The sequence below is a fragment of the Elgaria multicarinata genome, chromosome 8 (genome assembly GCF_023053635.1).
Source record: "Elgaria multicarinata webbii isolate HBS135686 ecotype San Diego chromosome 8, rElgMul1.1.pri, whole genome shotgun sequence".
NCBI lineage: Eukaryota > Metazoa > Chordata > Lepidosauria > Squamata > Anguidae > Elgaria > Elgaria multicarinata.
The window spans coordinates 1,568,499-1,594,314 of NC_086178.1; the positions used below are offsets into that span (position 1 = coordinate 1,568,499).

General features: G+C 50.3%; 1 protein-coding gene across 2 annotated transcripts in view; it reads left to right on the forward strand.

Moving 5' to 3' along the window:
• The window catches only part of FGF12 (fibroblast growth factor 12), a 271,217-nt gene that overhangs the window by 166,986 nt on the left and 78,415 nt on the right, over positions 1-25,816 (forward strand). For both annotated transcript variants that reach the window (XM_063131734.1, XM_063131733.1), the window contains exon 2: positions 23,632-23,742. In XM_063131734.1, the coding sequence (XP_062987804.1) occupies positions 23,632-23,742 (111 nt within the window). The remainder of the gene's footprint in view (positions 1-23,631; positions 23,743-25,816) is intronic.

The window sequence follows — 25,816 nt, forward strand, 5'->3', positions numbered from 1 at the left end:
AGGCATTCAAGAGGCAGCTGGACAACCCTCTGTCAGGGATGCTTTAGGGTGGATTCCTGCATTGAGCAGGGGGTGGGACTCGATGGCCTTGTAGGCCCCTTCCAACTCTGCTATTCTACGATTCTATGGTTCTATGATCACTGGATCCACCACCAGCTGGTGTGGACCAGTGGGTCAGCTGCAGCGAATGTGTAAGTCTCTGGGCAACACTGGGCTCTGTATACGCTCTGCTTTTTCTTGGGTTTCCTTGAGGTCTGGGAGCATGCACAGTTGTTTAGTGCAGCCTTTTTACTAGCGGAGCCCAGGCAGCCTTTACATACAGCCAAGATTAGGCAGGCCTCTTATTAGACAGATGTCGTTTTGCTCCCTGCCATTAAACTACCGCTTGGTGCTGGTGAGAGGGCAGGGCCTTTGGGGTGCTGAGGACAAGCAAAGGTTGGGGGAGGGGAGAGAAGAGAAGAGAGCACCCTTATCCACATTTATTACCTGTAAAGCACTATTCCTGCCGGAGTTAATGCTGCCTCAACCGCTTATTTGCCACCGAGTGTCAACGTACGCCAGGTGTTGTGTGGAGAACCACATCCTGCCTGAAAGGGCTCACACTCCCAGTTCAGGAGTGCGAGGGAAGATGAAAAGGGACAGCCTTTGTCAAGGTTACGAGCAAGACAAGCCCCAAGTATTTGGCCGTCCTAGCGGCAGCTCAGCGCAATCCATGTGGGACCCTGAGGATCCCTTGCGATGCCGCAGAGGATATGTGGGGTTGGGGTGGATCTGTGGGATTATACTTCTTCATGGTTCGTTGTCCCCACCGAACGCTGCCAGCCTGAGGAACAGCCGGCCGTGTTTGTGCCGTGTGATTGGTCTTACACTGGAGGCAGCAGGTGTTGGAAGTCAAGGAGAGACTTTGCAGAAGAAAAGGCTTTTGTAGAGAAGGTGGCGATGCGTCAGCCATTGTTTGAAGCGCCCATTGTGTGTACGCGGAAAACATTTCTCGGCCTTATTATTTATCAACTGCAGAAAGTGCTGTTATTTATGGCTTGTCTGGCATTTCTAATTTGCAAAGTGCTTTGATGAGCCCTGTTGCTGAACACCCTCCGGAAGGGAGCCGGCTGTTCTCGTTTTGCAGATGGGGAAATGAGGCTGAAAGATGGTGGCTCGGTGGCACAAGCACCTCCTTTGCACGCAGAAGGTCCAGGGTCCAAACAGCGGCCTCTCCCCAACTGGAAGGCTCTTGGCTAGCGAGGCTGGGAAGGAGATGTGCGCCATAGGCGTTGGAGCCGGGCGGACCAGCGAATGAGCCAAGGGGCTGGCTCAATGTATGTCTGCTTCCTGTCATCACAAGGTTGCTATTGAGTGGCCAGTGGGCGCCCGTGGAAGCCCGCTGTGCCCACATGCACATGTTTGTGGAAGCGCAAAGCGTCCCGCTCTAACTTGCCGTGTTGTCGGTTGGTTGCTTGGATGGAAATTCTTGAACAGTTTGGCTTACGACGTTGCGCCTTGGAAAAGAGCTGGTGCAGAGCCAGCCAGGCGGTGGAGCTGGCAGTCCCAGCCCGAGGGCGAGACGCCGGGAGTTTGAACGGGCACAAAGCTGGGCTCACGTGCGGCACCTCTGCACACTCATCGCTCTCGGCTTCCTCAGTCAATCAGAGTTCTGCCGAGGAGAGGTGGTGCTTATGTTCTTATCTCCAGCATCCGAGGTAGTAAGCCTGCGTGTGCCAGTTGCTGGGGAACATGGGCGGGAGGGTGCTGTTGCACCGTGTCCTGCTTTGTTGGTCCCTGGTCAACAGCTGGTGGGCCCCTGTGTGAACAGAGTGCTGGGCTAGACGGACCCTTGGTCTGATCCAGCCTCAGGGCTCTTCTGATGACAGCGCCTGATCTGCTGTGGACCGCTGTCCTGAGAACAATGCAGTGCCCAGTAAAACAGACGTTGGCTTTTCTTGCTGTCTTATGCGCAGAGGGCTGGATCCAGGATCTGCCTTCCGCAAGAGGAACATGCCATCCACAAGAGAAAGGACTCCACTGGTGGAAGGTCCCTCCACCTGCGTTTTGGGGATCACCTTTCTCGCCACACGCCACAGCTCACCCATTCAGTGGGGTGCCCTGACTCCCTGTAGCATTTTCAGGGGGCTGGAACAGCTGACATGGGAAGAAGGGGACAGGGAAGACCACTTTGATCAGCGCTGGGGATTCAGCGTCCCTTTATTCGTATTGGACGCGATCCTAGGAGACACACGCCCTTCCTTGCCATTTTGCATGTTCCAAGGCCTCTCCCCGTCTCCTGCTTTCTTTGGGTGGAGACAGCCCTCCTCCTGCCACTCGCTCCTCCCCTCACGTTGGCTTCCGTTCCAGCTTTAGCGGGGAAAATATCGGGGCCCTGCGTTGGAGTGTGGACCCCGGGGCAACACTCGGCTCAGCTCCGCCCCTCTTCGGCAGGCTCCATCTGCAGGTCTGGAGAGGCGGAAGGAAGATTGGACTTCAAAAGTAGGGTGACCCTATGAAAAGGAGGACAGGGCCCCTGTATCTTGAACAGTTGCATAGAAAAGGGAATTTCAGCAGATGTCATTTGTATATAGAATCATAGGATCATAGAATAGCAGAGTTGGAAGGGGCCTACAAGGCCATCGAGTCCAACCCCCTGCTCAATGCAGGAATCCACCCTAACGCATCCCTGACAGATGCTTTTCCAGCTGCCTCTTGAAGGCCTCTAGTGTGGGAGAGCCCACCACCTCCCTAGGTCACTGATTCCATTGTCGTACTGCTCTAACAGTCAGGAAGTTTTTCCTGATGTCCAGCCGGAATCTGGCTTCCTTTAACTTGAGCCCGTTATTCTGTGTCCTGCACTCTGGGAGGATCAAGAAGAGATCCTGGCCCTCCTATATGTGACAACTTTTTAAGTATTTGAAGAGTGCTATCATGTCTCCCCTCCATCTTCTCTTCTCCAGGCTAAACATGCCCAGTTCTTTCAGTCTCTCTTCATAGGGCTTTGTTGCAGGAGCTGCAGGAGCTATACTAGAGTGACCAGATGCAAAAGAGGGCAGGGCTCCTGCAGCTTTAACTGGTGTGATAAAGAGGGAATTTCACCAGGTTCCCCATATATACAAATGACACCTGCTGAAATTCCCTTTTCAATACAACTGTTAAAGGAGCCCTGTCCTCAAAAGCTGGAGGAGCCCTTCTCCTCCCTTTCATCAGCATCTTTCAGGCTTGAATGTTTAATAGGCAGCTTTATGCACCCCGTGCTGCGTTTTGAGGCCGAGCAAACGTGGCAGCACAGAGCGTGGTTTTCCATGCCATTTGTGGCTCAGACGAAGAGTGCTCTGGTGCTGCAGCCGTGGGCGACTTGAGGCGGTGGGGGCCCCCCCGCTTTATCTGCAGGGAGGGCGAGAGAGGCCTCGGCATGGCAGCTGATGCCTGGGGGTGGGCGTAAATGTTGCAGCCCTCTTTTCCTGCTGATGCGCTCTTGGCCCAGTGGTGGAGGTGTTGCTACTGTAGCTTTAGAGTGGGGTGTGTGTGTCTGTGAAACAACCTCTTGTGGTAGGATGTGTTGCTGGATAACTAAGAGGCCTTTATTTATTTATTTATTTATTTGTGACATATTTATACTGCCCAACAGCCAAGGCTGTCTTGACAGTTTTCAATTAAAACTGCTGCATACAAAAATCAAGATTAAAACTTTTAAAATGTCATATAAAACCAGGATAAATTACAGTCTAGGGAAGGCTTGTTTAAAAAGATATGTCAGGAGGCATTTGAAGGATATTACATTTTCTGCCTCCCAAATCGCACGAGGGAGGGTTTTCCAGAGGGTGGGTGCCACCGCAGAGAAGGCCCCGCCATCGAGGTTCTTCAGGATGGCATTCTGTTCGCCTTGGAATGCTGAGCAGGGCATCCTGTGACGATCGCAAATGCCATCTGGAAGTATATAAGGGAAGGTGGTCTGCTAGGTATCCTGGTCCCAAGTTGTTTAGGGCTTTATAGGATAATCGTGTAATAGCATTTGCCTAAAGCATCTCCACCATAGTCAAAACAGCTAACTCTGGGGGTGACCCCAGGATAATAAAACTTTTAGGCACCAGGTGTAATTCATTTGCATGGGGGAGGGTTTCCACCAGTCTGCATGTGAACCCTGGGGTAAACCACTGCTGTGCGTGGGATCAAGACAGCTGTATCTCTCCTACCGCCGTGGTGAAATGTATTCATATTAACAACCACAACAAGGCGAGCATTTACAGAGCCATGGCTCAGGGTTCCGGGGACTTCACCTGCTTTGCCTCAGTAAACCTTACAACCAGGATGATCAGGGGCCTGGAAACAAAGCCCTATGAGGAGAGACTGAAAGAACTGGGCATGTTTAGCCTGGAGAAGAGAAGATGGAGGGGAGACATGATAGCACTCTTCAAATACTTCAAAGGTTGTCACACAGAGGAGGGCCAAGATCTCTTCTCGATCCTCCCAGAGTGCAGGACACGGAATAACGGGCTCAAGTTACAGGAATCCAGATTCCAGCTGGACATCAGGAAAAACTTCCTGACGGTTAGAGCAGTGCGACAATGGAACCAGTTACCTAGGGAGGTGGTGGGCTCTCCCACACTAGAGGCCTTCAAGAGGCAGCTGGACAACCATCTGTCAGGGATGCTTAGGGTGGGTTCCTGCATTGAGCAGGGGGTTGGACTCGATGGCCTCATAGGCCCCTTCCAACTCTACTATTCTATGATGCTATGATTCTATTTATCTTAAACGGCTGGTGCCGGTGAGTGGAGGGCAGCAGAGGCCGATGCTACCCTTGGGCTTTCCTCGCCTCTACACTTGACCGTTCAAAAGGTCCAGGTGTTGTTTTGAAGCAAATGTGCCACACAGCAGCCTGGTCTTGGTGAGGTCTGTCCAGGGGGATGTGATGCCGGTATCCCACTTGGAGCAACCTGGGATTTTGCAGTTTCCCGGAAGGCTCCCATGTCAGACGTCCCCATGTTTTGGGCTTCTGCAGCCACCTCAGTCTCTACGTGGTTCTCCTTTAATATTTGTGGGCACAGCTCTGATGAGTTCTTTTGGTGGTGGGTGCCCTGGGAGGACAGGAGGCGAGGGCTCAGCTGAGCTGATTCAGAACCGCTCCATCTACCCCATTTCCTGCACATTCTGCGGTAGGGTCTGTGACAGATGTTGCTCGAACTCCGGGATGCAGAACAGTGCCTTGCAAAGTGCCCTGCAGAGCTGGTACCCACTTTGGGAGGGCTCCCCATCTCACGTACGTCCTTGAGTTCCACAAGTCCTGCTGACACAGCGTGTCCCAGCTTGGCTTGCTGGAACGTTCTCATGTTCCCTATTAAATGTTATTTCCTGCCTCTCTAGGCGATGTGCGTTGGCAGGGCTTCCCCTGCGGTCTCCCATCCAACATAGACCGAAGTCTCCCCTGCTTAGCTTGGGCATGGCGGCTGCATTAGGGCTCTGTAGGCCAGGCCTTGGGACTTAGAAGGAGACAGAGGGGGAGAGTACTTGAGGGCACCCCTTGGCCTCCCTTGATCCAGGCCCATAGGCACCCGGGAGGGTACTTTAAGTAGGGTGACCCTATGAAAAGGAGGACAGGGCTCCTGTATCTTTAACAGTTGTATCAAAAAGGGAATTTCAGCCGGTGTCATTTTTATGCATACAGCACCTGGTGAAATTCCCTCTTCATCACAACAGTTAATGTTGCAGGAGCCGTGCCCTCTTTTCTATCTGGTCACGCTAGGCACGGCTCCTGCAATGTTAATTTTGGAATTTTGCCAGGTGCTGCATACATACAAATGACACCTGCTGAAATTCCCCTTTTTAAAAATTCAACTGTTAAAGATTTAGGAGCCCTGTCCTCCTTTCAAGATGGTCATCCTAACTTTAAGGACCTCCTCCTTGACCTACATCTCCTTGACCTTTTCCAATAGAGACAGGCATATGTAAAAATGGGCTAGGCGTCTCGCCCACTGGAGCTAAGATGTAGGTCAGGGAGGGGGCCTTATTCTGCCCCCCCCCCCATTCAGTGTAGCTCTAGCGGAGGCGCAGTCCTCCCCCTATGAAGAACCATAGCTTCAAGAATAGCGAAGGGCTCTTTCAGCCGCTCAACACCGGTGTGAATCATAGAATAGTAGAGTTAGAAGGGACCTATAAGGCCATCGAATCCAACCCCCTGCTCAATGCAGGAATCTACCTGCATTGAGCAGGTGGATATTCTTCTCTTGAATATCAAGAGAAGCAGAACTCTCACCTTATTCATCTCTGCGTCTCCTGCCTATTTACTTTGTTTGGGCGTTGATAGCCTTCCAGGGAGATTTCTGCCAATTTTTTTGTCTGTTTCCTTGCAACTGTGAGTCCCAGAACGAGCCGTTGCAGCTGCTTCGTGGAGATTGACAAGAGTCACACAGGGTGTGTGTGTGTGTGTGTGGCTACTCGACTCATGGCTGTGCCTTCAGCTGGGCCGCGCATCATTGAGCAAACATGTTTGCGCAGGGAGCACCTTTCGGTGGTTTTGTATTCACATGCAAAAATGCACAGCAGTCAGCCCTTCCAAAATCTGAGCGATAATCCCTGAAACAATCGCTGTTAAATTCAAACAGTGTGGTGGGTGTACATATTCCTGCTTCTCTGAACAGATGTTGAAATGCATATTGCTAAATAAATATAACTGGGCAAACCCCGTTTGGCAAGGCGGAATTCCATGAGTCGCTAGCTCACGTGCCGAGTTGCCTGCATGTGCAGGGATCTCTTGATAATGAGTAAGCGGAGCATCTAAACCAGTCTGCCCCAACCTCATGCCCTCCAGATGTGTTGGACTACAACAACCAGTATCCCCAGTCAGCTTGGGGGATGCTAGGTGTTGTAGTCCAACCCATTTGGAGGGCATCAGGTTGGGGAAGGATGATCTCAACCAACCCAATCAAAATGGTGGTTAGGAATATGTCTGGAGGTGACTTAAGGTGGATTAAACGGGGTGCTCTGCCCTCGTGTCGTTTCAAGCTTTTTAAAATGGTTGATCACGTATAAATACTCTTTGAAGAGCAATCCCCCTTATTCTCATCTCCTTCTTTTAAAAATAATCATCAGCTGAGAATCCTGGCCAACACCTTTATACTTGAGGAGAGGAATCCCAATGACACCCTAGCTCTTTCCACTCATTTACACGATCCACTGGGAAGTTCTCCTGCACAACCACACTGAAATGACTGGGAGTGGTGCATGGAAACTTGTGCAAGGGAACATCTCATGAGATGGTGCCTCAGGCTGTGTTTGGACACTATTATAGTCCATGGTGGGTTAATAGTCAACTCACAATTGATTATTTTGCAGGGATTTCCAACACAATCAGAAGAATAACCAACCGTGAGTTGGTTATAAGTAACTGAGTGGATTATTAATCTACAGTGCACTGACTAACTCATTCCCCATCCTCCCTCCTCCTCTCAGTTCTCCTGCTTGTATCCCATCATCCCTTGCTGCCGAAAATAGAGCTCTCCTGGCTCAAGTAGAGCAGCAACCTGCACTTTGCCCACGCTTGCCCGCAGGATGAAAATAACCAACGGTGCCCTCCTCACGACACAATAACTAAAGGTGGTTTAAATAACCCACTCTGCACATCGTGGGTTATTTGCATGGTTTTTTTCAGCAAAAGAACTCTCCGTGAGTTTAAAAAAATCCCACCAGACAACACGATAACCCACGGTGGGTTAAATAGCCCACCATGGATAACTTAACCCATCGTGGGTTATCGTGTCGTCCGAACACAGCCTCTGTCTCTGTGCCACTTTGCTACCATTAACGGCAGCTCCAAATCCGCTCCCTCTGGAACTCCGCACGGTGACCGCCCTTGTCTGTTGGAGCCCTGTAAGAAGTCAGCATTGATCCCTTTCGAAAGGGACCGTGCTGAAAAATCAGTGCTGGAGAGCGGGAGATTGAGCCAAAGAGCTGTGGCCCAAAAATCATTTCTGGTGGCTGCCGAGCTTTGGGTCATTGACTTAATGCAACTGATAACTCAGCTTTTCCCAAAAGGTGCCAGTCTGGTCCAAGTTCTGGGTGATGATTCAAGCGCTTTCCCCCCTGGATCTGGACCAAATAAATCATTCTAGAAACACTCTCCTAGTAGACGAAATACTAGTGGCATATGAGCCAGCAGGCTGAGAAAGAATTCTCTTCTCTGGGTGAAACACAGACAAAAGCAGTTGCCTCCCATTTGATTGAATATTGTGTTTATTTCCCTGCCGGAGCGAATGCATTCCTGCTTTGTTGAACCAGGTAAGGTTGATGTTATTCTGCTGTTGGTGAAAATGATCAGAAGCATAACAGGTGCCCGGTCCGATGCCGTTTGATTTCCATCGTCAGTGGCTGGATCGTGGGGAATTCTTGTGCATGCTAAGTGTTGGAGGGTGTGTGGGGTGAAAGTGAGCGCTTTTGGCTGAATTACTGTGGTGTTATGGAATGTTTACCAACATTCAAACTTCTGGGGTTGGAGGGAGGGGGCTCAGCAACTTCTTTGAGGGGAAATGGAAAAACAGCGTACAGATGGAGAGACATGAATCCCACAGAGATCTGGGACACGAGGGGCTGGCTCTGTGGTCCGGACAAGCAAAGGATCTTTGGAAGATGTAGAAATGTGAGCTGAGTTGCCAGGCAAGCTCTGAAGCCAAAGAGACAGTGGTTTTCATTTTAATTTCAGAAACTAGACCAGAGAAGCATGAGGCCTTGCTCTTTATGTCTGTGGTTTTTTTTCCATGTGTTCTGGAATTTCCATAGGAAATCCATGGAATGTCACTTTTTCTGTGAATGTAGGTTTCTTTTGTTTTCCCCTATTTTTTTTTTTTTGCAAAACTGAATGTGCATTTTATATATCTCCATCTCTATCTTCATATTCTAAATTGTATTCAGCCTTAGTTCCCCCCCCCCCACACACACACACTTAGCATGCACAAGAATTTCCCCATGATCCAGCCACTGATGATGGAAATGAAAAAGTATAGGACTGGAAACCAGTTATGCTTGACATAATTGTCCACACCAGCAGAACAGCAATACCCATGTTGCAAATAGAACACGGTATCTCTAAACCAGAAAAAAACCCTTTGACTGAAGGTCTCCAGTGTATTTTAGTGATCAGGGTGTGTGATATGATTTCCTTCTGTTCTGCAATTCCCACCTTGTCACATGCACCAGTAAACTAGAGGTCTTCTGCAAATGCACCCACCTCGCCTGCAGCCCACCTCATGCATAGAATCATAGAATAGCAGAGTTGGAAGGGGCCTACAAGGCCATCGAGTCCAACCCCCCTGCTCAGTGCAGGAATCCACCCTAAAGCATCCTTGATAGATGCTTGTCCAGCTGCCTCTTGAAGGCCTCTAGTGTGGGAGCGCTCACAACCTCCCTAGGTAACTGGTTCCTCTAACCGTCAGGAAGTTTTTACAGGAATCTGGCTTCCTGTAACTTGAGCCCGTTATTCCGTGTCCTGCACTCTGGGAGGATCGAGAAGAGATCCTGGCCCTCCTCTGTGTGACTTTCGCATCTCAGGCTGCGAAAGTTCTCACCGCAATAAAGCAGATGGTCACGCAGGTACTGCTGCAGCTTTTGCCTGGTCCTTTCTATAGTGCGATGGACGTCCGTAGCACTTTGCTGATGGCCTTCAGCAAGCCCATAACTTGGGCCGAGTGCTGTTTCTAATGAGCTCACAATCTGTATTCATCAGTGATGGGAGAAAACACAGGGAGCAAAGAATTCCTTTTATTTTTATTTATTACATTTTATTCCACCTTTCCTCGAAGGAGGTATTTCTCCCCTGCTCACCAAACGGTGAGGGCGGTTAGGCTGAGAGAATGAGCTGACCTGGGTTCATGGCTGTGTGGAGCTTTGAACCTGGTTCCTCCCAGCCCTAATCTTGCACTTCAACCAGTGCACCGCAAACTTGGAAAAGGACTGAAAGGTGACTGTGGATAAGAGAAGATTGAGGGGATTATTATTATTATTATTATTTATTTATATAGCACCATCGATGTACATGGTGCTGTACAGATAACACAGTAAATAGCAAGACCCTGCCGCATAGGCTTACAATCTAATAAAGTTGTAGTAAACAATAAGGAGGGAAAGAGAATGCAAACAGGCACAGGGAAGTGTAGACAGGCACACTCTTCAAATACTTGTCTCACAGAGGACCTCTTCTCAATCCTCCCAGAGTGCAGGACACGGAATAACGGGCTCAAGTGACAGGAAGCCAGATTCCGACTGGACATCAGGAAAAACTTCCTGACGGTTAGAGCAGTACGACAATGGAACCAGTTACCTAGGGAGGTGGTGGGCTCTTCTATTATTATTATTATTATTATTATTATTATTTATTTATATAGCACCATCAATGTACATGGTGCTGTACAGAGTAAAACAGTAAATAGCAAGACCCTGCCGCATAGGCTTACAATCTAATAAAATCATAGTAAAACAATAAGGAGGGGAAGAGAATGCAAACAGGTACAGGGTAGGGTAAGCAGGCACTGGGTAGGGAAAAACTAACAGTAGAAAGTAACAGTAGAAGTCTGCACAACATCAAGTTTTAAAAGCTTTAGGAAAAAGAAAAGTTTTTAGTTGTGCTTTAAAAGCTGCGGTTGAACTTGTAGTTCTCAAATGTTCTGGAAGAGCGTTCCAGGCGTAAGGGGCAGCAGACGAAAATGGACGAAGCCGAGCAAGGGAAGTAGAGGCCCTTGGGCAGGCGAGAAACATGGCATCAGAGGAGCGAAGAGCACGAGCGGGGCAATAGTGTGAGATGAGAGAGGAGAGATAGGAAGGAGCTAGACCGTGAAAAGCTACACTAGAGGCCTTTAAGAGGCAGCTGGACAACCCTCTGTCAGGCATACTTTAGGGTGGATTCCTGCATTGAGCAGGGGGTTGGACTCGATGGCCTTGTAGGCCCCTTCCAACTCTGCTATTCTATGATTCTATGATCAGGGGTCTGGAAACAAAGCCCTATGAGGAGAGACTGAAAGAACTGGGCATGTTTAGCCTGGAGAAGAGAAGATTGAGGGGAGACATGAGAGCACTCTTCAAATACTTAAAAGGTTGTCACACAGAGGAGGGCCAGGATCTCTTCTCGATCCTCCCAGAGTGCAGGACACGGAATAACGGGCTCAAGTTAAAGGAAGCCAGATTCCAGCTGGACATCAGGAAAAACTTCCTGACTGTTAGAGCAGTACGACAATGGAACCAGTTACCTAGGGAGGTGGTGGGCTCTCCCGCACTGGAGGCCTTCAAGAGGCAGCTGGAGAACCATCTGTCAGGGATGCTTCAGGGTGGATTCCTGCATGGAGTAGGGGGTTGGACTCGATGGCCTTATAGGCCCCTTCTACCTCTACTATTCTATGATTCTATGAAATGTGGCAGCATGTATATTGGCTTTCTTTCAGTTGTCCCCTGCCCATGTGCCATTGGTCATTGCAGTTTTTGCTTCAGCTACCAAAATATTTTGGACTGGCCTGGGATCTCACACTCCTCTGACACGTAACCTGCCCCCCCCCCCCCAGCATCTCCCAGTTGTGTGTGTGTACCTGTGAGCGGTGAAACCTACTATTTGTTGCCCTTTTTGAGCCTATATGCACTCGTGATGTTAAACCTGCATTTTATTTATTATTTATTTATTTCATTTCTGTACCACCCAACAGCCAAAGCTCTCTGGGTGGCTCACAAAAATTAAAACCATGAAGAACAGTATGAAATACAAAATATGGAATTTTAAGATTGCAATATAAAAATCAGAATAAACCAAGCAGCAATGCAGAGATTTAACTTACATATTTAAAATATAGATTTAAAACAGCAAAGCTTAAAGGCTAGGATGTTAAAATACTGGGAAAATGAAAAAGTCTTCCCCTGGTGCTGAAAGGAGGACAACGTAGGTGAGCTCACTCTAAAGCTGGGGTGCCACAGCAGAGAAGGCCCTCCTCCTGGTAGCCACCTGCCTCACTTCCTTTGGCAGGGGCTCGCGGAGAAGGACCCCTGAGGATGATCTTAGGGCCTGGGCAGGTGGAGGAGGCGTTCCTTCAGATAGCCTGGCCCCTAGCTGTTTAGGGCTTTGAATGTTAACACCAGCACTTTGAATCAGGCCCAGACCTGGATTGACAGCCAGTGAAGCTGGAAAAGGACTGGCGTGATGTGGTCTCATTGGCTCATCCCTCTTAACAACTTTGCTGCCCTGTTTTGGTCTTCTGTTTCCCCTCCCTCTGCCCCATGGACTGTTTCATGGTTCTGGGTGGCTTGTTACCCATGGCAACAAGCCACCCTGGCTGAGTTCGCATGACACAACAAGCCGAGCTGCTGAAGATAATTATGTTAATCCCCCCTCCCCCAGGCAGGGTGGGAGTGGAGAATAAACCACCATGGTTGTGCAAACCAGGCCTCTTGGGTGTCACCACTTTTATCCTTGGGAGTTCTTCACATTTGTGTTGCTGTTTGGCTTTCACCCTGGTGGGGATCCAGGTGGTGAGGGTTTGCACACCCTGAAGGCCCTGGGGGAGGGCTTTTCCTGCCTGGCGCTCTGCAGGATGCTGAGTGATCATAAGCAATAACGGCTTATTTGCAGTGGAGGGGTGTGCAAGGAGGGTGCATTGCATGCACGGATCTGCCCCCCCCCCCACCTGCAAGCAGCCCGATGAACAGGGGCCATTGTCATACTGTACTCCTGGCTTGAGGCAAGTGGAATTTGCTTTGACAGTGGGAGAGCTTGGAGAATAGAGCCCTGACTTAACGTTTAGGCAACGGAGCGTATGGCGCTTGCCTCTGGCCCAAAAGAGTGGGCCTGTGCATTTTGTAGTATAAATGATGCCTCGATGGTATTACATAGACCAGTATGAGAGATACTGATTGAGTCTCAAGGGCTTCAGCAGTGACTCTCTCGAGAGCATTTGTTGTGACTTCTGGCCAGAGACCTCCTCAGCCTGGCGTGGTGGGATGGAAGTTCTCCATGCTTTGGTCACCTCTGACCTTTTCAAACCTTTGAAGGACAATATAGCAAGTGAAGGAAGCTTTGGTGGCTGGTGAAGGAGACGCGGCAGTGGCATTTCCACGGTGACGCGGCTCATTCGTCCCCATGAGGTCAAGAGCTGTGACTTCAGCTCTTGCATGAAGACGGACTCTCTAAGCTGGACACAGCCCACTGGCTCCGTATGGTGGTCCGACGGTGGCAGGAAGAACCTCCGGGCTTGGCTGCGTGCCCAGGACTGCAAGACTCTGGGAGATGATCCAGCACCGGCAGCCACACAGACGCAGCTGGGGGAGGGGGAGAGGGCTGCGTTCTGCTTGGTGCCCCATGAGGATGGGGAAGTGCTGGTGGGCAGAGAGGGGGTCAGTTAGACAGGCTCAGAGGCCTGCCTAGCATAAAATATTGCAAGGGAGGACAGAGAGGCTAAAAAGCCTCCATTGCTCCTCCCACCCTGCCAGCAAGAGTCTCTATTCAGCCTTGGTTAGGCCTCGTCTAGAGTATTGCGTCGAGTTCTGGGCTCCACAATTCAAGAATGACGCAGACAAGCTGGAGCGTGTTCAGAGGAGGGCAACCAGGATGATCAGGGCTCTGGAAACAAAGCCCTGTGAAGAGAGACTGAAAGAACTGGGCATGTTTCGCCTGGAGAAGAGAAGATTGAGGGGAGACAGGATAGCACTCTTCAAATACTTAAAAGGTTGTCACACAGAGGAGGGCCAGGATCTCTTCTTGATCCTCCCAGAGTGCAGGACACGGAATAACGGGCTCAAGTTAAAGGAAGCCAGATTCCGGCTTGACATCAGGAGAAACTTCCTGACTGTTAGAGCAGTACGACAATGGAATCAATTACCTAGGGAGGTGGTGGGCTCTCCCACACTACAGGCATTGAAGAGGCAGCTGGACAACCATCTGTCAGGGATGCTTTAGGGTGGATTCCTGCATTGAGCAGGGGGTTGGACTCGATGGCCTTGTAGGCCCCTTCCAACTCTTCTATTCTATGATTCTATGATTCTAAGAGCCTGGCAGGACCTGGCATAATCAAAAGCCTCAGAGGTTTCCGGCGGCGTTCAGGGCTTGTGCCCTTAATGTCAGGTCTAGTTTGGCCCTGAGTGGACAGCCGGTTACGAACCACCTCTAACTTCATGATTAAGCTCTGGATTAGTACCCTCTATCCCCCTGGATTCCTTTCCCGCAGCAAAGCAGTAAGAAGAGTGGGCTTAACCTCCTCACGATGTGGGGGCTATAGGAGACCACAGCCTCGTGTAGTTACCAGCACCACATGGTAACTGGCTAGGGAGCGAGCATGTGGATCCTGGCCATCTGAAGCCACCAAACATCAGCCAGAAATAGGGATGTAAAATTTCCGGAAATTTTGAAGCCGTGGAAAAAACCCGGATTTCCCCCCCCCCCCCCTGTTTTTTCCCCTGGAAAAAAACGAAAATTTTTGGAGAAATTGAAATAATGTAATATTAGCACTTTTTACAGATTGAAAGTCACTTTGTTACTTTAGGATCATAAAATGTAATTATATCCAAGTTGGTTTGGCATAAAATTATTACATTTGGTATATTAAAAGTCGTGTATTCAAACAATTATTACAAATTTAATTTACTTTTTTTACTTTTTTTTTTTGGTAACGAATGGAGCTACAAGCTCCTGAACTGTTAGGAACCTCTTTGGTTCTGCCAGTTTATGAGGAGCAGGCAAAAAACAATTTTAAAAAACAACTGAAGAAACCACCAATATTAGTAACAAAGAAAATTATTTATGTCTCCGCTAGTTCTCCAGTGTCAAGACATAAAGCCCCCATTCCCATAAAAAGAACTGAGAAAAATGGGGGGGGGGGGACACACCAAGATTCAATGAATATGCATGAAATTTAATCAGGCTCATTTTCTGGCCTATAGCTATCAGTATTAGTTTCAGTCTCTGCTTCCGTGGCAGTGCTGCCCCCTAGAGGCAGAAGTGCATCTTGCTCTTGCATTTGAGAGTTGTAGTCTCAGTTTGCAACCCAGGACTTGCTTGTCCTTGGTGCACAGACATTGTAATAATCTGATACTGTACAGTTTTTAGAAATCATTTGGAGAAGTAAATAACTGAACACCTTGTCTTAAACATTTTATTCATCATGCTAAAATAAAACATCCCGTAATCTGTTTTTTCTTCATTTTCTTCAATTTTTTGGAAACCCCCCAAAAAAGGCTTCAGGGAAAAAACAGTTTCCCCCCGAATTTTTCCGGGTTTTTTCCGGGCCTTCACATCTCTAGCCAGAAATGAGGCGGGTTTCTTCTTTTTGCCGCAGCTTCTCTTTCCGTCTCTCATTTTTACCTCTCTCCTTGATACCAGCTTTGACCTTTTTATTTCTGCAATTAAGAAATGTAGGATTTTCTTTGCAAATGCCAGCTCGGGCCCTGAACTAACACATCACCGTACACCTCGTTTGCAGCTGCTGTTTATTCAAATTGCCTTTCCTTCTCCCCTGGTGACACATCTGACTTTGGAGCTAGGGTGTGGGTGGAGGAAATTGCTCCTTAAAGCGTAAGTACAGGAACAGGAACAGGTTTCGCTGCTGGGGGAATGGGCCACATGCGTGGACGGACGGAGGGATGGGCCATGTTCAGCTATCAGATTCCTGTGAGGAACTGGAGACGGTTTGAATAAGCATCTCTGGTGAGATGGTCTTGGGGTGGGTGGGTGGGTGATCAAGATGCGGATTTGTTACCGGGTCGATAACAGCTGCCAAATTTTGGAAATCCGTAAGAGGGCAATTATTGTTGCAGCGTGCAAATGAGCTTGTGAGTGGCCTGAGCTGTGTAGTGAGATTTCCTTTGATTTAGCAAGCTCAGCTCTTGGAAAGCCAACTTGGCCAAAGCTATCATTGAGGGGATTTCAGTGAAGGGGAAGCAATCCAGAAGAAAGGCAATGTTGTGAGATCAGGGAGCAAAAGGGGAGGGAGGCCAGGCAGGGCCAGCTTAGGGAATCATATGCGTGATGGCTTCTGGGGCCTGTCATAATATTTTTTCCACTTCCTACAAAACCAAATGGACATCTGTAGGAGCCGGAATCTCATTTTTAGGAGACCAACCTGGTACAGAGCTGAGAAAAACGGTCAAGGTTGTTAGATTAAAGCCCTGCCTGTGCTTTAAATCAGGATTTGAAACTCTCTCTCTCTCTCTGTCATTGTACACCCTGGCACAGGGTGATAGGTGTTCATGGGCGTCCAGGGCCTTTTCCATCTTGTTTCCTGTCTTCACGCTTGCCTGCATCAGAACAGAAGATTGGATTTTCAATAGCTTTGGAGAGGCCCAACACTGGCTCAAGTGAGGGCAGAGCTTAATTCAGGCTTTCCTTCTCTAGTTGTGTTGGATTACAAATCCCATCATGCTGCCTAGCGATGATGGGACTTGCAGTACATCACATCTGGAGGGTGCCGGGTTGGGGAAGTTTGGCTTGCTTAGAAAAAGTCTCTTCCCCCTGCCCACCTAAAAGGACGAAGTCTTTCAAGATCAGCCATATGGGAGACATCCTGTAGCGCCTCTTGCAGCCAATGCCTGCAATGGACCTGCCTGCACCGGGGCACAGCATGGGCAAAGGAAGCAGCAGCTGGAGTAGCTGATGTCAGGGAGAGGGTGATGCCTTCTAACACCATCTGGCCAAGAAAAGATTGGGTGGAAGATCACTCAACACCCACACCCACACCCCCCCCCAAACAAAGTTGCCATCCCTGAATTGGAGGAAGGGAAACCTCCTTTCCCCTGGAAATGTTGCCCGTGTTCCTGGTTGCCCACCAACTTCGCCAGCCTATAGTCTGCACCAAGAACAGCTGAATTAAGAAACCTGCATGACGCAACGCAACACATGCAGGCCGGCATCTCTGTTCTCGTTCTGTTTCAGTTTGTCACATTGCAAGGAAGTGACATGGTAAATCCTGCATATTAACCTCCGCCCTAGCTTAAATTCCCTGGTGTGTTTAATTTCACTAGACCCTTCCCGTGTCTTTGCAATCCTCAGGGACAGAAATGTGAATTCTGTGCTGGATAGTGAAGTTGTGTTTGTAGAGCTGCAGGGGCCCACAGCCCTGGCTGGAGAGGGACTCAGAAAGCCGCCACCTTGGCCCACTCAGTGCAGATCAAACCCAGCCATCCCAGAGTGCCTAATAGGTGGAAGGAAAATACATTTATCTCAATATGTATTTATTTTATTATTGCGTTTATATCCCTCCTTTTTTCCTCAAAGGAACCCAAGGCGGTGTACATAATCTTCCTCCTCTCCATGTATCCTCGCAACAACAACCCTGTGAGGTGGGCTGGGCTGAGAGTCAGTGACTGGCCCAAAGTCACCCAGTGGGTTTCCATGGCCGAGAGGGGACTAGAACCCGGGTCTCCCAACTCCCAGTCCAACGCTCTAACCACTACACCGCACTGGCTTTCGTTCAAATGAATGAATAAATATCTTACCCAGCCATCTACCCAACTCTGCTACAAGCACAGCCCACAGCTGTGGCTTCCTGGGCGCAGTAATTTAGGAGACGTTCCTCATGGCCCATTTGTGGTTGTCACCTCTGCTGTGAGGACTTGTCAGTAATAACTTATCTGAGCTCTGGTCCCGGCCAACACAATCCCTAATGGTCATAGGTGTGCGCAGCACATTTCATTAGGGGGTTCAGCCAGGGGTTGTTTTTTTTAAGGTAAACATTGATTGAATATTCGGATCAGAATTCTGGCTATGATCTTCTGCCCTCAGTGACTCCAGGGTGCGAGGGCACATGCAGGGCACTCACAAGCACAACTCCATTCACCTGTCTACATTCCCCCAACATTTATGAAGGAAAATGGCTACGCCAGCAGCAAACAGAGGAAATGGCGAGGAGATTGTTAAGAATGTAAGAAGAGCCCTGCTAAAGACCCCAGCTAGTCATATCCGTGATCTTCCTCCCACTGTAGCCAATGGTGCCTCTGGGAAACCCACAAGCTGGACATGGAGGCCACCGCCCTCCTTCCGCTGTGGCCTGATCCCCAGGAACTGGTATTTGACAGCCTTTGGATTGCCTTTGAACATGGAGGCTCTGCATAGCCACCCTGACTAGTAGCTATCCATAGAATTCTTCTCCATTAAATTAAACAAACCGCACCAGGAAACTACTTCCATGAGATATTCAGAGATATTAAGACTAACTTTAAAAATAGGCACATACACTTAAATCCAAACATTATATTCTTGCATCTTGGATATTATAATTGCAAATTTTTTTGCTCTCACTCATACAATGTGGTTTTTCAACTTAGAAATAAAGCCCAATGAGTTGAATGGAGCTGACTAGTGTGCGCATAATTCTGACCAGAATTTCACACAGTGCAAGTCTAAGCATGTTTATTCAAATAATCCCCATTTAGTTCAATGCTTAGGATCACACCTTAAACCTGCAATCCAAATTAAATATGCATAGAATGGGATGGAGCTGCAAGACTCACACAAGCTATATTTAAGATTGAAGCCTTAACTACAGCTTTAAATAGTGAAGCTCAAAAATGTGAAAGTGCCTCCTCTTTCTTTCAGGTGGTCCAAAGAAAGTCAAACGGTGTTAATAGGGATATTCCTCCTACAATTATTATTATTATTATTATTATTATTATTATTATTATTATTATTATTATTTATATAGCACCATCAATGTACATGGTGCTGTACAAGCTCAAAGTAGATCACCTTGTGATCTGGGAAGATTTATATTCACTACTCATGGTGGGGTGGGGGTGAGGGCCCTACGCACGATTCCCTCCACCAGGGAGAAAAAAGTTTCTCATAAAAGGGGCCGGAGAGGGAGAGGAGCAAGAGGGTCGCCAAACAAGAAGTGGGATGGAACAAGGATGGGAAAGAGCCCAGGGCGAGGAGAGGCAGTGTTAGCAACCACCAAAGATATATTTTGGGGGGTGGGGGACTAAAGCAGCAGGGAAGGGGGAAATTTGGTGCAGAGGAGGCTACTAGGATCTGGGAAGGGAAGAAATTTGTGGTCGGGGAAGAGACCAAGCTTTAAAGCAAGGGCGAGTCTAGAAATTATCGACCTGGGTGGGGAAGGAAGAAGGCGAGTGGTCGGATGGGGAGGGAATGTGGGCAGGGAGGAAAAGCACAAACAAGCGGGAGGGAGCAGAGAAATCTGGGGGCGCATCAGGAAATGGAGAGCAGTGCCCCACGGACAGGAGAGCGGCGCCCGGCCCGGCCGGCGGCCCCCTCGCTTACCCAGAGCTCCATGCCCCAGTCCATGCTGGCTGTGCCCTCGCTGCGCGCTCTGGCTTCCTCCCCGCAGGCCCACCCGAAGCCCGGTTCGCCGCTGCTGCCGCCGCGGTCCCAAGGAGTCCCACTCACTCCGCCGTCCGCACAACCTCCAGCGCCTGCCCGGGACACTCCCCGCTCCGCGCCCGACTGTGCTCCTTAAAGGCGCAGGCAGCCCGGGAAGAGTGGGCATGCCCCGGGCCTGGCGTGGGGGCGCCTGCCTCGCCTCGCCTCGCCTTGCGCGCGCTCTTTCCGCTTCTTTCCCTCTCGGCTTCCAAGCGTTTATGGATGCAAATGCGGGCGGGGGCGCCCTGGTTTCCTCCCGGGATCAGCAGGCGGAGGGCGCCGGCCTGCGGGAACCAAACGCCGCCGCCGCCGCCCTCCTCCTCCTCCTCCTTCCAGAGCGCAACTTCCTAACTTCCACTCCTCTCCACCACCAAGCTGCCCTGCCAGGCGCACCTCCTTGGGAGCAAGCCCAACGGAGCGGGACTTTCTGAGAAGAAACTGCCATAGGGGATGTGACGGGGGGCGGGGGGACATGGCGGCGGCAGCACATTAGGGGGTTCAGCGGAACCCTCTGAACCCCCTGTGCGCACGCCAATGCTAATGGTCCCTCCCCACTCTTGCCTCCACTGAAGGTCTCACATTAAACCCTGAGCACACCTGTGAACCTGGTGGGAATAAAAAAGACCATGCGAGGCCTGCCGTCAATCGGCATTGGAGAGCTTCAACGGCAAGGCCCAGGAGCTTGGCATTCATGCAAAATGTCACCTGAAAAGATTTTGTTAAGGGAAAGGGTGAAACGGTGTCACTGTTCTGTTGTGAAAATCGCAGCTTCCTGCCATCCTAGGCTCCTAAAGTGGTGGGGCTGGAGCATGAGGCTAGAAATATATCTCCATCTCTGTAGACATTTGGCTCCTAGAGATGTTACAGAAACAGGTTGATCATATGAAAAGGAGGACAGGGCTCCTGTATCTTTAGCAGTTGTATAGAAAAGGGAATTTCAGCTGGTGTCATTGGTGTGCATGCAGCACCTGGTGAAATTCCCTCTTCATCACAACAGTTAAAGCTGCAGGAGCCCTGCCTAGCATGATCAGATACAAAAGAGGGCAGGGCTCCTGCAGCTTTAACTGTTGTGATGAAGAGGGAATTTCACCAGGTGCTGCATGCATACAAATGGCACCTGCTGAAATTTCCTTTTCTATGCAGCGGTTCAAGATACAAGAGCCCTGTCCTCCTTTTCTATACAGAAATGCAAAATAATTCTGTCCAGCCTGTCCCTTGCAGTGCTAATGTTTCGAAGCCTGTGTATGCGCCATTCTGCTGTCAAATGCTGGGCTATAATGCAGCGGTTGCTTTCCAGAATTCCCCGTTTCAGCCTGAGGGTTCCTTTTCTAGATGAGCATGGCTCCCGTAGCAGGTGATGGCAAAAGCCTCCGCCTCCAGCCGAGAGTAGACCACACCGGGTCAGGCCCATCCATGGTCTGACTCCCTTTAAAGCAGCGGTGAAGAAAAGAGAGAGCTCCTGGCTTCGCTTTGTAGCATTACGAAGGAAATGGCTTCCAGGGGAGAGAACCGAGCCATTGGGAACACCTGGTGATGCCCTTGTGACATGTTGATGGGGCAGGAAGTGCTGCTCAAGGCCTATTGGAAGAGACCCAGACGAGCCCTCCTTTTCAGTGGGGCTTGTGCCCAGGAATGTCCCTCTGGATAGTGCTACTCCAGGGCAGCCATGGCGCCTGCTACGACCTCCCACTGATTTCGGTGATCTTTGCTCCCCGGTCGGTCGCTGTGCGGAGGAGGGCTGCAGCCGTCGCTGCCTGCAAGGCAGTTGCAAGAGAAGCAGCAGCTGCAGAGTTGAGGAGAAGGCAGGATGGCGGAAGCCGAGGTGCCAAACGCCGCGTTGGCCTTTGTCATCCCCGATCATTTTCCATAGACGCCTCCAGTTAACCGTTACTTAATAACAGCCATCTTGGCCCAGTAAGAATAAGCTTCGCACAATGTTATTGTCTTAATCTGTTCCGCAGGCCTGCTACGCGCGGCACTTACCGGGCAAAGATGCCATCGGCAATTTGCACAAATTGGCAAATAAATAATGCGGAATGACGCCTCTTGCAAGCCACCGGAGGAGAACGCCCAGGCAGAGCAGGAGTGAAAAGGCGCCGTGGATCACGTCAGGGACTAGCTGGAGAGCTTCAGAGGGGAGGAGAAGAGGAGCTCCCTGCCAGAAGAGTCTTGCTGTAGCCTATGAATCCCCGAATGCACTCCTTGCCACTTAGGCCGCTTCCTGCTCACGCATTCCAGCACTTTTCTCCACTGCAAGACGGCTGCGGTGGAAACAGCAGGGGCTCAGGAAAGGGGGGGGGAGTGCGCTTTCTGTTCTGTTTCGGATGTGGAGCGGGGAGGGGGGTTAAAATGAAGTGATGAGACTTTGATCACCTTTCAGCTCTGGAGCTGCAGGGCTTAAAAGTAATCAAAGCAGAGGCACGGTTTCAGATTCCACCGCTTCCTTTGGCCCTCCAAACACAGGAACGGCGCACCATACCGTTCTGTGGCTTGTAACAACGTCAACTCCATATGCAGACAGTCCGTTGGCCAGATTAACTTCTTCAGAAGAGGAAATGAACCCATCGTCGTTGGGTTAGGGGTCAGCTCAGCTATAGCGAGAGATGTGCGGACTTTGTCCATTTCCCTCCGTCTCTGTTTCATGGGTTGCCAGGCGTCTTTTGCTCCGTCGTCCACTCATTGACAAAATTGGAATTTTTTTAACGGATGTATGAGAATCTTGTTCCACTTGCGTGAGTGCGCTTTAGCGCAAATCTCCCCCAAAGTAAACATCAACAACAACTGGTCTGCAAGCTGTGGGAATCTGCCTGTCTCAGAAAAAGCCCTTCCCCTGTGGAATCTCAGTTTCATAGAAATCCAAACTCATTTGAATCTGTTGTGGAATTAAAGAGCAACCATATTTTTTTTGCACCCCCGTGTTTCGTACAGTATAATCTACTTATAGTCCTGCCTTCCCCAACCTGGTTCTGCCCATATATGTCCCATAATCCCTCAGCCAGTTGTAGTCCAACACATCTCCAAAACTGGCCCATATCAGCAAAGCAGTTCAGACAGTTTTATCTCCCCCAGGATCAGGTCTGACTCCTGGGGGCGATAAAGCGAATGGGTGAAGCGAATGAGCCTTCACCGCCCAGGGCAACCGGAACTATATCTTGAGGCTGGGAAAATTCGTTCCCCTCCAGCTGCTGTGAGGATTGCAGCTAAACTGGGAGAGGGAGCAAGGGAAGACTATAGTGTGTGTGTGTGTGGGGGGAGGATGGCATCATCATCCCTGCCCATCAAAAAAAGTGACACCCCCCCCCCGCCTCAGCGACCCCACTGGGCATAAGCGAGATCCAGTCACCCGACCCACTTGGGCACCTGCTGGTTTTCGCCCTGGACAACAAGGCCCCATCAAGAGGGGAAGGTTAAATTGTAAGAATACTTGTTAATAATTCCTGTCGCAGTGTGGGTGTGGGTGTGCATGTGTACAAAGTGACGCTGAAATTCTCACTTATTGATCATCCTTTACCACGGCCGAGCGAACTAGAGGAGGCCGAGAGACCCTGATGTGGGCTTGGGCCGTTTGTGAGCCTTGAGACTGGAAGGCGTGGGTGTGGATTTGAACCCTTGCCAACTACATCTGAATGTTGCGCCATCCCCAGAAGCCATTGTCTTGCTTTCCTGTGTGCAGAAGTGTTGGGGAGCATAGGCTGGCTGTCAGTTGAGGTTCTCAGTAAAGGATGCTGTTTGGAGGTATCTAGTATCAGCTGATATATATGAGATCTAGTGGTGGTGAAGAGGCTGAGCTGTGAACCATAAAGTCCTGGGTTCAGATGTTACTGCAGCCCTGTGTATTTGCCAACATGCTCACGATCTCTGACAGGGTATGGGTGGCAGGCCAGCTCAGAACTTGCTGGAACGCAACGGGGTCTTTGTTCCCATTCTAGCAACGCTTCTGCTCCAACTGGAAGCTGAGGTCCCAGCCTGGATTCCAGTGGGAGCATTACCCCGTCCCATCCAGCTTCAGGGGTGGGTGGCACCCTTTGCACCCATTGTAACATTTGCCCCGAATGGCAGCGCTCTCCTTTTCCTCGGAAGAGTGACTGGGAGCCATTCTCTTCTATGGGAGAAAGTCAGGAGGTGTTAACGCTGGTGATCCAATCCCTGGTGAACTCGCCTTTCTCTTGGGGATTGAGCTGGCTCCTTTGGGCATGGCCACGCCCCTTTATCCTGGGCTCTTTTTCTTGGGCGCGCTGGGGTGTGACGGAGCGCCGGGGAGCGGGCCCTTTGCGAGACCGACAGACAAGTCCCATGCATGTCCCTTTCTTCTTCTCTTGCAGAACCCCAGCTGAAAGGAATCGTGACAAGGTTATTCAGCCAGCAGGAATTTTTCCTGCAAATGCACCCAGATGGGACGATTGATGGGACCAAGGACGAAAACAGCGACTACAGTGAGTCCCCCGTCTTTGCTTCCGCTACCTGGCGCATATATCACGCCCATCGCCTCGCCACCCAGACGCACAGGCGCTGCCGCGCTTGTGTGTGGGAAGATGCTAAATTACAGCTGAGGCAGCTGTTCCCACGCCGGGCTCGCCTGTCAGCGCTTCCCCTTTAAATAAATCTCTCCGGTCCCGTTATTCTCACATCCCTCTGCCCCTGACGCTGCAGCTGCTGTCTGGGGGTGGCAAGGAGAATAAAACTCTCACTTACGGAGGAAGGACGCTGCGCTCTTGCCAAGAGGGAAGGGAGGCCGGCGTGATCCTGACGCCAGATCAGACCGGCTGCGGAGAGAAGGGAGGGGGGCTGTCTAGGGTGGGGAGAGGAGGAACACCCCTACTGCCTGATGCTCTGGGTGTGTGCAAAAGGCCACGAGTTGCCCGGACGTCTCTGACCATATTCCACCTCGTACAGCGTTCTGCTTTCAAGAGCATACGGCCAGATGTCCCTCGAAGGATTGTCACCCTAAGCCAGGCAGGTGGGCGGTGGTTATATTCCTGAACATCATTCGTTGTTGAACATCATCTGGTGTTCAGTGAAACCACAATGGCCCCCATTTCCTAGGCGGCCACCTCGGCTCTGTCAGACCACTGGCTTTTAAGACTTATTGTGTCGTCACGGATTGACAGGAGAGCAGTCGGGCCCTCAGGCCAGGCCCTCCTCCAGAAACCAGCCCCACCGCAGCCATGGTCAGCGCTCTCTTTCCCAGAAGGCCGCCAGGGCTGGCCAACTTTCTGGGAACCCAACTTAAGCGCTTGTTCCTCATTCCCCCGAACATGTCGCCGGGTCCCTCGAGATCATAATCTGGGTTTTTTGCCAATTTTTTGTAAGCCGCCCAGAGAGCTTTCGCTATGGGGGTGGTATAAAAATGTAAGAAATGAAATGAAAATGAATTATCGTTCATTCTTTAAACAAAGTTAAAAACAACTTAGGGTGCTACCAGACGAGGCTGTTACTGTGCAACCGTCCTGCCTTGAATGTGGAATTTTACCCGGGGGTGTGCACAGACAGCGTTGTTGTCTTCTTCCATTTGTAAACGTCCTGTGCCTTCCCAGCGCTTGTGCCATCTTTTTTCTTCCCACAGAAAACCTGTTCAAAAGGACTGGTCATGGTAGGAGCCCTCCACCCAAAAGCACCCCTACTTGCAATTATGTGTACGAGGAGGGGGTGGTGATTAACGTCCTTTTCAACCTGGTGTTTTAACTGGCAAAATTCCATGGGTCAGCGATGGGTATTAAATTTGTACGCCAGGAGTGTTGACTTAGGATGTCTTGATCTCAACTCTGTTAGCTGATTCTGAGGCCATTTCTACACCAGCCTGGTATAGAGGGAGGATCCCGTGGGATCCTGATCATGAGATCCTCCCCTTAGTCCACATGCGGGTGCAACGTCCCGGGAGGAAGGAGGGTGTCGTGCCCGCCATTTTATTTTTAAAGGAGCTGAGCACACGTGCGCTCCAACGAAACGTGAGGTGTTTTTTGTGTTTTTTTTAAAAAGCCCCCACCCCTTTCCTTCCCACCCCTGATTCCTTCCGGCCCGGTTCCTTCTCTCTACTGCTCCCCGTCACTTGTGGGGAGAAGGAAAGAAGCTGGGACAGGCGGCCACACCTCCCACAGTCTCGGGATGATCCCGAGACCACGGGAAGAATAGGATTTTCCCAGGGATTATGTATACATGGGAAAACCCACACTCATCCCCCCTGCCCCCAGGAGTCCCTGTACATCATTTGGACACTCAGGGACTCATAGAATCATAGAATAGTAGAGGTAGAAGGGGCCTCTAAGGCCATCGAGTCCAACCCTAGTCTGCGGAACCTTCCAACTGCCTCCTAGCAGACTCAGGCTCCCAGCACAGAACCATCTCACCCCCAGCTGCAACAACTCTTTGGGACTGGGAGCTTAAGAGGCAGGCTCCTTTGGGGGTGGGTCTGCCACCAAGGGGGCGACACCAAGGCACGGGCCTGTTCCCTTGTTTGTTTGGTTTGGTTTTCTCCCTCTACTGACTACAGATGGTTGTCCAGCTGCCTCT